General features: G+C 46.1%; 1 protein-coding gene and 1 non-coding gene across 2 annotated transcripts; one reads left to right on the top strand and one right to left on the bottom strand.

The window, feature by feature from the left end:
• The first annotated feature begins 70 nt into the window (after window positions 1–70).
• Window positions 71–2,707, top strand: ACTRT3 (actin related protein T3). Its single transcript, XM_026045228.1, has 4 exons — window positions 71–95; window positions 291–408; window positions 1,225–1,458; window positions 1,789–2,707. The coding sequence occupies exons 1-4, from the start codon at window positions 71–73 to the stop codon at window positions 2,705–2,707; spliced, it is 1,296 nt and encodes a 431-aa protein (XP_025901013.1).
• TRNAV-AAC lies at window positions 249–321 on the bottom strand. Its single transcript has one exon. It is a non-coding gene; the product is annotated as a tRNA-Val (tRNA).
• Window positions 2,708–12,161: the final 9,454 nt, after the last annotated feature.

Genomic DNA, 12,161 nt, shown 5'->3' with positions numbered 1-12,161 from the left:
CGGTGGGGCCGCGGGAGCAGCGGGCGCCACGAGCCGCCCGCACGCAGCGGGACGCGGGCGGCTGCGGGAGATGGCGGCGGACTACAGCTCCCATGGTGCCGCGCGGCGCGCAGCGAGCTGTAGGCGCCCAGCGGCGCCGCCAGGAGCGAGTCAAAAGCCGCGGCTAAAAACACCCGCGCGCGGCTAAAAACACCCGACTCCCCGGTAAAAATGAAAACGGGGAGGAGGGGGACAAAATTCTCCGCCGATGTTTCCGCCCGGTTTCGAACCGGGGACCTTTCGCGTGTTAGGCGAACGTGATAACCACTACACTACGGAAACGCCGCTGCTAGTGAATGCGGAGCTCGGCGCTGCTGAGGGACTCGGGGACGGCCGTTACCTGCCGCGCTTCCATAACGGCCTCCACACGCACGTGTCACCCGGACACGCGGCTAACCGCCATCCACCGGGAAAGGGGAAGGCTGCGGGGAGGCTGCTCCAGCCAAGCTGCACGGTCTGGATAGAGAGAAGAACTGCGCCCATCTGAAATTACACTGGGAACCTAAGYGTGTGCAGAACAAGTGCTTGAACGCTGCGGTTAGCTTTGCTGTTTCTACCAGAAATGTCTCAAAGTTTCTARGGACTTTCTGTGTCTATAACCAGGGGTCTAGGCACTGTTTCAGGTAAAAGCTGCAGCTTCCTGTGCCCCTAAATACGTGTCTCCAAGATRATCATGTCTTCTGTAGGGAGCCAGGCGATATATTTCCTATTTTCTCTTACAAAACAAGGGCAGATCCAATATACTGCCCGGTGGGAGTTTTCATTTACATCCACAAAAGACTTTTCTGAGTTGTGCTGCAAAGCCTCATTCCTTGCTATGAGAGAGTTCCAGCACCAAGAGTAATCCCACAGGTATGAAAGAGTAGCTTAAAAATCTGCAACTTCCCCAAAAGCACTAATTACTTTTGCAGCACACCCATAACTAAAAAGCTGCACTTTCAATGAACACACAAGATGGGTGCTCTTGTAAAGTCCCCAGGCAGGAAGCCCATGAAAACTTGGGCCTGACTTTGTGGTTCGAACCATTTGGGGCACGGAGTCCGCGCCCGGCCTTAGTGCCCCTCCGAACTGCGGCTGACGCAGCCAGGGATGCGTGAGCAGGAGCGGGCGCCGGTGCCGTAGCGACTGTCCCCACTCCAGGAGGGCCCTGTCACAAAGGGGAGGAGGACACGCGCTGCTCCCCAGGGACCGAGCAGGGATCGGCGAGCGGGAGCTGGTGCTCGCGATGCCCAACCTGCCTCCCGCCGTCGTCGTGGACAACGGCTCGGCCCTCATCAAGGCTGGCATCGCGGGGGAGAAGAAGCCGTGGATCATCTACGCCAACGTGGTTGGCCGTCTGCAGGACMAGGGGGCGGCAGGACAGAAGCATTGCTATGTTGGGAGTGAGGCGCAGGCCCGCAGAGGGGTCCTTTCCATCAGGTGGGAGCTGCAAAGCCCATGGGGATGGGCTGTGGGCATGAAGGGAGCATCGTGCTGGAAGGGGTTAGAGGAGGAAACTTAACTCCRCCATCCTTTGCAAAGGCAAACGCGAACCAAGCCCTAGCCGGTGGGAACGCTTCCCCAGCACTTCCTCAGAGCACYGTGCATGATATAAAGGTTCACAAARTGCTTTCTTATGGTGCCTTTTCCTCTTGTTCTTCACATAGGACATTCCCCTAGCAGAGAGCTATGCGCATGGGAGACACTAGTGCCCCTGCAGAGGTTCCCATAAAAAAACACTGCCTTCTTTTTTCCCCTCGACTCCTGCAGGTATCCAGTAGAGCGGGGCATCATCACGTCCTGGGAAGATATGGAGGCCGTGTGGGAGAGCATCTACAGCCAGGGCCTGCAGATGCGAACCCGCGAGCAGCCCGTGCTGCTGACCGAGGCGCCGCTCAACCCCTTGGCCAACCGAGAGAGGATGACCGAGCTCTTCTTCGAGCGCTTCGACGTACCGGCTCTCTACGTGTCTATCCAGGCCGTGCTGGCGCTCTACGCCTCRGGGCTCACCACAGGCTGCGTGGTGGACACCGGTGCTGGTGTCACGCACAGCGTGCCCATCTTTGAGGGCTACTGCTTGCCCCACGGTGTCCTCCGGCTCGAGCTGGCCGGCCGCGACCTCACAGACTACCTAGTGCGGCTCCTGATGGACCGCAGCACTGCACTCATCGCCCCGGCCGAGGAGCAGATCGTCCAAAACATGAAGGAAAAGTTATGCTATGTGTGCCTGAGCATGGAGGAGGAGATGGCCAAGAAGCCTGGCGAAGTGGAAAAAACCTTCCACCTTCCCGACGGCAACGAAGTTAAGGTTCACCATGAAAGGTTTCGTTGTCCGGAAGCCCTCTTTAACCCTCCTAGTGTTGGCGTGGAGGCACCAGGGATTGACAGGCTCTGCTTCAACTCCATCACAAACTGTGACGTGGGCCTGAGGACTTACTTCTACTCCAATATCCTCCTGGCTGGTGGCTCCAGCCTGTTCCCTGGAATTGCTGAACGTCTGAACAAGGAGATGGTTCCCATGGTTCCAGACAACATGAGGGTGAGAGTCCATGCTCCTCCGGAGAGGCATTTTTCAGTGTGGATGGGAGGCTCCATCCTCGCCTCCCTGAGTGCCTTCCAACATATCTGGATCACTGTGGCCGAGTACAGAGAGGCTGGGCCTAACATGGTGCACAGAAAGTGTTTCTGAAGTGATTTTGGATAGATTTTACTTGGAAACACAACAGAAAACAACCTCAGATTACTGCTACCCAGATATTAGCATGGACATTAGCACGTGTCCTGCTTTTGAAAGTCCAGTAAAGATCATGACTTTGGGCACAATCCCCTCTTGCTCTGAGAGCACACCTTCTTGAATAAGACACAAAACATCAGGTCACCATTCGGTTCTTTACCTGGAGCAAAACTGAGCACTTTGCCCTGGTGCCTTAGGTGGCTGCAGTCGGGCTTACCTGGGCGAGCAGAAGCAGGGCAAACCAGAGCACCCACAAAAGGGGCGCTCCGGCGCTCCCGCTTTCCCGCGGAGCCCTCGGCCTGGAGCAGCAGGGCCGGAAGCGCCACCCAGGGGCGCGGCCGGCGGCRGCGCCGCGCGCTCCGCAGCACGCGCTGCCCGGCGGGAGGGGGCGGAACTCCCGCGCTTTCCAATCTCCCGCCACTCTCCTCGGCCCGCCCCCTCGGCGGCCGCCAGCCAATAGCAGCGGAGGCGGGCTTGGGCGGGCCAATGGGCGCGCGGCGGGCGCGGCCCCGGCGCTACTTAAGGCGCGGCGAGGACGGCCGCCCCACGTGGCGGGTGGGGAGGGCTCCGCTGTTTCTAACCCTAAATGGCTGTCGCGGCGCTCCCCGCGCTCGCCCGCTGTTTTACCCGCTGACTTTCAGCGGGCGAGGGGAGCGGCCCCCCGTGGCGGGGGGGCTGGGGGGTACAGGGAAGGGGTAATAAGGGAAAGGGGTGGGGGGGGCCGGCAATCAAAAAACGTCAGCGAGGGGTCTCTCTGCCGCCACGACCCGCCCTGGGGCCCCGCTCCCGCCGCAGCCAGGGAGGCTCCGGCCGCTGCGCCCGCGRGGGAGAGGCCGCGGTCGGCCGGCTCGCGCCACTGCCGCCGCGAAGAGCTCGTCTCTGTCAGCCTCGGCGGCGGCCGGGGGCGCCGGGGCGCCCAGCAGAGCAAAATGGGAGCGGCGCCGCCGGGGGCAACCGCCGCGGCCCCCAACGCCGTGGGGCGCGCGGCCGGCGCCGCTCCGACACGCGCGCGCCCTCCTCTCCCCGCGTCCCCCCGCGCGCGCCGCCCCAGGGGCCGTCGATACCCCCGCCCTCCCCCCGCGCGGCCGTTACRGCCGTTGGCCGCCCCCTCCCTGAGGCGGCGCGCGGAGCCCCCGCCGTGGGGAGAGCCGGAGCCCGCGAGCTGGGGGGCAGAGACCGCTTCTTTCGTACACGAGCGACCGCGCCGCGGCCCAGCAGGCCGTGCCCGAGCGTTGGGCGCTGGGGGCAACCCGAAAACATTGAGTTTTCCTCACGGAGCGCGGGGCGAAGCCCAGGAAAGGCGCGGGGCTGCCAGAGCGGGTGATGCCCCCGGCCCCGCCGTGGAGCCCGCCATGAGGGAGCGCTGAGGGGGAAAGGCTGGGCGAGATCCCCACCGGCGCCTCCCACAGAGCGCCCTGCTGCCTGGGCATGCGGGCAGGCCTCACCTGCTGGAAGGCGTCCCTTTCCCAGAGCCAATATCCCGCCTCTGAGGCCGGCCAGAGCACGGCCGCCCTCGGGCGTCACGCGCGGCCCGGACACGCCGCTCGCCGGCATCGCCCCCGCGGCCAGGAGACAGATCCGGCACCTTAGCAGCTGTGCGGGAATTTCTGGAGTGTTTGACCAGTGACATCTTGTGGCCACGCGCTTTTCTTTTTCCAAAGAGAATATTCTATATATTCATATATCCGAAAAGATGTATTAAGAACCCAAGAACTTAGTCTACTTCTTTGTCCATGGCAGCAAGGGAAAAGTTGTTCTGTGTGTTTTCCCTGCTAAATCGCTGCTGAAAACTAAATCCCTTTCAAATATCCTGCCATTGCCTGCCAGGCTCTACTACTCACTGAGACTGTCAGCCGCCAGTGCTAGATGTGGCATGAAGCAACACAGAGAGAAGCAGTGTCATTGGGTGAGAGGGGACTTGCACCAAAGCTGTGAAAATGCTTTATAGATGATCATGTTCCTGGCTGCCATTTGGACAGTCTGGAAATTAGGACTGCATGTCCACATTGAGTTATTATCAAACGTTGGGAACCTGAAAATTAACCCAAAAGTGAAGAGATGCTCTAACAAATTTTCACATCGGGAGCCCCGAGGGCTGTCCTGTTTGCACGAAGAGAGCAAAGCGCTTCAGCTGAAGGTGAGAAGCTGTTTCTTTAGCCTGAGCACGAGGAAGTTCTGCTAATGCAGGCCCTGAGCTGCGTGGTGCTCTCACCCCACGTGACAAGAGCCATTTGTGAACACCTGGGAGTCTTCCCAGTGCTCCTGAAGGGATAGCTGCAGGTAGAGCATTGCGACACCCGGCACGCGACGCTGAAGCAGCGCGTGTTCCAAGGATGGGTACATCCAGGAACCGCCGGGGGACTTGTCTTCCCTCTGCAGTTGCCATATTTGCAGTCCACGCTTCAAGCTGAGAGATTTTAGCCATGGTTTTGTCATGCGTGACAGTGTGCAGCTTGTGTACCCCCGCTAATGGCAACAAGAGCACACTTCCACTCTCCAAAGAGCTTGCTGCATGTGAAAACAGCGTATTCATCTTCAGGTGGTTTCATTAAGCTATCTCCATTCTGTTTTACCTTTTCTTGTACTGTTTTTAAGTCAGTTGTGGTGATCCAGGTTCCACATGATTCACCAGTAAACAGGCAAAACTCCATGGAAGATTTAAATCACTTCAAGAGAGGCTTGTCTACAAAGATGCACAAACTTAATTTAGTAATTTAGTATATAGATTGATATGAGCTTGTGTGTAAACAGCAAATACACTTTGCTATTTCTTGGAGTCACCAGCAGAAAAGCTGAATACTTTTTTTTAGTTGCTGCAAATTCTGCTAAGATATTTCAAGAAATGGTTTGTAAAGATGGCAGGGTGTGTAGGCTTTGTAGGAACACTGCGAGTAGGGTTAAGGTTGAGCTACAGTATTGAGTCCAACAAAACAGTTCAGGCTGACCTTGCTTATGAGACAACGAAAAGTGTCATAAGAAGAAATAATAATTATCAAAGAGTAAAGAAAGCTTCTATTCAAAGGTTCTCTAACCTCTCTAAGGTCTGGCAAACATTAATAGAACCTACACTAATTTTGTTTGTAGGTTACCCCAACAAGGGATACTTTCAAAATGTAGTTTGATGTCGAGTCTTAGGATACGCCCCAGCAAAAAGACAATGGAAGAAAAATACTTTTCTTTTTTTCCACTATATTATTTTCTTTATAAGTAGTTATGTAAGGACATATAATCAAATCTTTGTGAGTACTAAAATGTAGACTGAAGGTGATTGAACTGCATAGTGACTTGGTGCTTTTCTTGTCCAGGGCTCCATATTGAGCTCAGCACACCTGAGCTAGGAAGTTGTTTTATCCAAGGAAAACTTCTGAAAGATCAACCTAACRCAAAGCTCTTCCTGAAGTGGGAAGGCGGCGGCTCCTGGTCCTGGTTCCTGTGGTAAGTGGATTTTACCTGTTTGATGGGTGGGATCCTGCCTAGCAAGGTCTATTTTTAAGCAAGAGTTCTGTGTTATGTAGCCTCTGCTTGGAAATACGGAGGATGGATTTTGCCTTCTGCCTTTATAGCTGTGCCATAATAGCAACTTGGGCATGGTATTATTTCAAAGTGAAACTTTATTAGTTAACTGCCTCTGTTACTTCACGTACTCAACTCTAGATGCAGTCATTAAGCCTGAAGAGACTTGCAAATTATTTGCACAAAAAGAGCATTTGTGAAAGTCTAAATTCATATATAGTTAGTTTCCAGTTATTTCAGACTTTAAAATGATGATGGTTTAGAAGCAGAAGGGATGTTTTCGCCTTTTGTTCAGTTGAATGTTGTGATTTGAACATTGAAACATGGCAAGCTTCTTTCCTGTGTTTTGATGAAGTCTTTGTATTTGTGCTTTGAAAAAGGTCTGTTGGCTGTGCTTTTKGCTGTTGATCATATTTTTTTCCAACAGTAGATGGCAATATCCATTCATTTGTGAAACATAACAGCTAAATTCAATGTGTTTCAAARTCTAATGTGTAAGTAAAGTCATCATCAGTTTAAATAAAATTATTTGTAAAAATCTTGGTTTATTTAGAGTACCGGTAAGTTTTTATGAAATGGCTACTTCTGCAATTTAAATAATTTTTATAAAATCTACTTTTATGYGAAAATTTGAAGGATACTATTAAGCTTCACAGCAGGGAATTATGATTAATTACCATCATACATAAAATATAGAAAAATATTTTTTGATAAACATTCTGGTTTCACTTAAGTACCAGTGCTGCTAGTTGAGAACTTAATATTTGTTAATCTTAGTGTTGTCTTGTTTAAGCTTTGCCAAAATGGTTATAATTGCCATTTTATATTTTGCTAACAGAATAAAAAATATCTTTACATAGATGGAAGGTATTTTTTTTTCTGCCTATATACTTTAGGATTAACCCTAACTGATGCGTTTGAAAACTTGACCTCTCTGAAATGAGTGTTGGAATTCTGCGTTTGCAACTCTTCTTGAATTTTAGTTTTACTTCTAAAAATTGTTGTATAATTTGAATCTATGTGTGCAAATACTAGCCTTTCTGTTATAGAGCAATATATACTATTATCCTATATATGATGCGTATTATARCCTGGATCCTGCTCTCAATTTCCTATTTCCTTAAATAATTAAGTAGGTGAGTGAGGAATATAGGTAGTTTAAATAAGTAGTAGGTGAGTGAGTGCCTATAACAAAGTTAAAATCAAGTCACAAGGCTTTTGGGAATTTTACAGCTGCAATCCATAGTTCTCATTCATTACGACAGCATTCTGTTTGGCAATGATAACAAGTTTAGATGCTGGCATTCCCCTGTTTTAGAAAAGATAATGAGACTTTTGTATGTCGTGATGAAATATTGGCAGCTGTGATAGCCTTGTAGATAATATTTTGGTTTGACAATTAGTATTTTAATAAAGCTGTTTAGTTTTACTCTAATGGTATCTCCTAAATTGTTCAGCGGGATAGTTTACTGCACTCTGTGGGAGACAGAGTATGGCAGAAAGGATAAAACTGACTGAAATGAGGTGATGAAGGGGMTTTGGTCCCAAGTCTGCTACTGACTCCAGATGTGCCCTTCTGAGCTCTTCAACTTCTGAGATTCTTCATCTATAAAATGGCAAGAACGATAGTGACCTCCTTCCGAAATGTATGGCTGTAAAGTGCTAAGCAGCCCCTTCCCCTTTTGCCCAAGGCGGCAGCCCCGGAGAGCTCTRTTGCTTCCTGTGAGGCCAGGCACGCCGTGCATAAAACTGTCTCCTATGCAGCAAATTTTCAGGATCGGGAAAACTTATCAAGCCTGCGTATTTAAACCATTTCTTTCTCCTTCAGCCTCTGAGCCTCCTAAATAGTGGAATTCCATCACTTCTTTCATCACTCTAATATGCTTTTAAACAACTGTATCATGGGATCTATTGTACTTAGCTCTAGTATGTCTACCGTACAGTCCATGTTTTTCATCACAGGAAGCAGCTTGAACTGCTTATAACACATGGAGTATACATTTGTCTTCTTTTAGAGCAGCTTTATACCATTCAGCTGTCTTTATAGCCTCTTCTGTGTTTAAAGATAAGTATGTTTAAGTATAATCCTGAAGTTTTTATCTTCTGCATCATCAGCCAGCATACTTCTTGCAGCTTGATAATATGCACCTCTAAGCAGCTTGGAACAAGCTTAGCATGACAATTAAGGGACTGAACTGGTAAAACTGCAATTTTTTCTCCTTTTCCTTTCACCCTTATCTCATATTCTCTAAGGTACACCACTTTATCTACGTGTTTCCAAGAAGGTGTTCAATTAATAACTCAGACAAATCAGAGCTGATAGGATCTTTTCCATGTATTAATTTAACTCTTCCTTTAAAGGGAGTGCCAGAAAATCACTGTTTTCATGTTTTCTCTATTTTTATTCTTTTTTTTTTTTTTTATAGTATTCAAGTTGTGCGCTGTAGTCCTTTGATTTCATTCCCAAGAAATTATCAGGAGTTATAGTAGTAGGTTTACAAATAACTGGAGTTCTGGCTGCCTTTGCAGCAATTTTCTATTAATATTGACTTCAGAGGTTTTTTTTTTTTTAATATATATATAACAAACAAAAAACAGTAAACCTGTGGAGTTGATCATGTACRATCTAGAAACGTTGGGTATTTTGTTATTCAGTTTCTTGTGTTTGCTGAGTTTCCTGATGGCAAGAATGATGCAATAGAGCTGATGAGTGCAGCAGAATTAATTTTCAGTGGAGGCAATTGCAAGCCTTGTGCAAGGGCAAACGAATGTTGTTTGAATGCTGTAGTCAGCAGTTGAGAGAACAATGTTTAAAAACTTTCTATTCTTCATTAGACTTGAACAATGGTATGTTTAATTTCCACCTGCATTTATCTTATAGTAAATCTAAAGTTAGGATAAGAGCTAAGATGAATCGATTGTTATAATAAATCCTCTGAATTCATTTCTACAACTGAAGTGTATCAGGGCTCCAGAAATATTTGTGTCACTGTTAAAGTAAGCTAGGAGGTGCAGAAGGAAAATAAAGTTGTTATTGCCTGAAACTGGAGATGAGGATACCTCTCCCTGCAGTAAAAAGGACTGTTTAGTGAATGTGAATAAGTTTTATAACGAAATTACAAACTAAAACATTAAGTTCCCTAGTGAAAAAAAATCTTTAAAACCACAATTGGATGCTCTTTTTTATTATTATTTTTATTGGACATGAAGGTAGCATATTCTTTATTTTTTTTTTAATTGTAAATGATTACTGATAAAATATTTTATGAATTTCCTATGGCTTTTGCTGAATCAATGTTCTAGTTGCTAGGAGTGGCAGCAAAAGCTATGAATTTGAGATAATCAAAAAGGATGGCAGATACTGGTAAATGACAAATTTGGCTGCTTCCGAAACACTTTCGTTTGTTTAAGTTAGATGCGCCTTTGTTCTTTGTTAAACATAGACTAGGTATTGGGCTGGGATGATCAGGTTTTCTAATAGTAGTAGGCTAAGGACTAAACATGACTGTTGGATTTGTGCTATTACTCCCTTAATTTATTATTGTGCAGCTTATGTTATAATGAGAAATATATGGAGAACTTTAAAATTAATTTCATATTTGTACATTGCAGTTCCTTCCTGTTTAAGATAAACACCTGGAAAGATGAGGTTTAGAGATTCAGGAACTTGCTATAGGCTTGTTGGGCAAAATCTAGTGGGTAAGGGATCTTCTTTAGAGTTAATTATACACACCACAATTCATCATCAAAAACATCTTTTGACAAATTAATCAGCTAAAAGACACAACTGAAATGTAAAAGGAAATTGTTAAGTGGTGCAGAAATTGCTAGGAAGCATAAAAAGAACTTGCCTCAGCTTTCAGCTTTATAAATTGAGCTTTAGAAATCTCTTATSTTTTTGTCAAGGTGATCTTTCATTCTCCAATTGGAAGACTTTCCGAACTGATTTTCCCTCAAGAATGCAATTTTAATGTAGCAAAGTTGTATCACAGGAACAAAAAATTAGTTTATCTCCAGTGAGTGTCATAAACAGAGGTGGACTGAAAGTTAAATTACYGATTCTGTAATTAATATTGGCCACTGTTGTTGTCAATCTGATTCATGGAGTAAATATGGAGTTTAAATTCCATTTTAATAACCCTGACACTACAGTCCTGGAATATTCCTGGTACTTTGATTCCATTTTCACGTTTATCTCATCAATACCACTGAAGCACATGACATATGAAGCCACAAATGGCCCAGTGGGCTGCAAGCTCGCGGTGCTACAGGGTCTGGCTTCAATATGGTAATGCTAAGCTTATTTAAAGTTCACTTCAGTCTTGTAATATAAGCCTGTTCAAATCATGTTTTAACTATGTTTCTGAGTTGTAAATTCTGGCCAAGTGCATCGGCAAGTTCAGGAATATGCTTTAAAGTAAGATTATTGCAAAAGAGAACAGCACTCAGCTGCTGTGAAATTCTACCTTGCTGAATCCAGGTTCTGCAACAGTTCTTTTCTTGTTTGTTTGTTTCTTAAATTTAGTAAGGGCTTAAAATGCTTCCCATCCTAATGCTTGTGCAAGGCAAAGCGTAAATGATTACAAACAAATGTCTCTGTCTCTTTGCATGATCTTTTTATACATCTATTTAGATTGACTAAACTTTTGACATTGTAACAAATCAACATCAAAATGAAGGCAAGAAAGGGGACTTGGTTGAAACATTGAGTAATTTTGAGTGATTTATTTGACTGAGAAGGATACATACTGTTCATTGGAATCTGACAGTGGATTAGTGATTTACAAATGTTACTTTTTTTTTTTTCCCCCCCATGGGGATGCTAGTTTCATAAGCATGTCTTTAAAACTAGTCTTTTCTGATCAGTTAGAGAGTTATGTACATACATTRGTTGAAAACTTGGGAATCAAATTTGAAATCCAAATGGGAAATTATTGAACGACCATGGGCAGAAAGACACAGATCTCGGGCTGTCTGCACATTCCTAAGTACTCGACAAGGAAGGATGTCTATTGACAGCATTTCTTCAGGCACGCTTCAAGGACAAAATTAAAACATTTCCATAGGGTGCAGACATCAATCACCCGGAGGATGTTCCTGTACACCAAGTACAACAGAGTATAGCTTCACAGTGACCTTAACACACTAGCCAGCACAGGAGCTGCTACAGTAATTACAGATTACATTAAGTATCAAGTAAAAGCCAACAGCCAATTACGAGGAGAACCTTTTATGCATTATTAAAACCATATACTTCCCAGAAGATTCAAACTAATAAAATTGAATTTGATAATACAACAAGCAAAAGGAGGTTTAGAGAAATTTCTCCTTTATTGGTAATGTCCCAAGAAATTCTGTGTTTTATATACTGCCTAAAACACATAAACGTTGAAATAATCCCTCAGGTAGATGAACAGTTTTAGTCACATATTCTCTGAAGTTGCCTTGATTTTTTTTTTTTTATATTTTACTAAGAAAGAATCGTTATATATCAGATGTGCATTGCACTTAGATTAAATCTAAGACTGTGATCACAAGGTATTTCAGCAGTTAAAATACAGAACATTTTAGAAAGGGTGAGATTTGAAGTATTGTTCCTACATATCAAGAAGCCAGTTCTGTCCCAAGCAGCTGACTGAGCCTGTTTGTTACAAGCCCTGAAAGATAAAAGACACTACAGATAATGACATGAAAAAAAATGGGGAAAAGGTAACATATACTTTTTATGTAAGGAAAATTATGTTCACTTCTAGCAAATGACCTATGACTTGAGACTTCCTTTACTTGGTTGCCTTACTGGTACCCTGTGTAGGCCTAATTTTTAGCCTTGACATCTCTGAAAATTTGATTTTTTGAGGAAATGTCAGAATAACAAGTAGTTTCTTTTTTCTTGGAC

This window comes from Nothoprocta perdicaria, unplaced genomic scaffold (assembly GCF_003342845.1).
Source record: "Nothoprocta perdicaria isolate Ctin4 unplaced genomic scaffold, notPer1 scaffold_4, whole genome shotgun sequence".
Lineage (NCBI taxonomy): Eukaryota > Metazoa > Chordata > Aves > Tinamiformes > Tinamidae > Nothoprocta > Nothoprocta perdicaria.
Note: the sequence above shows the minus strand (reverse complement) of the source record. Positions and strands in the feature narration are given on the sequence as shown.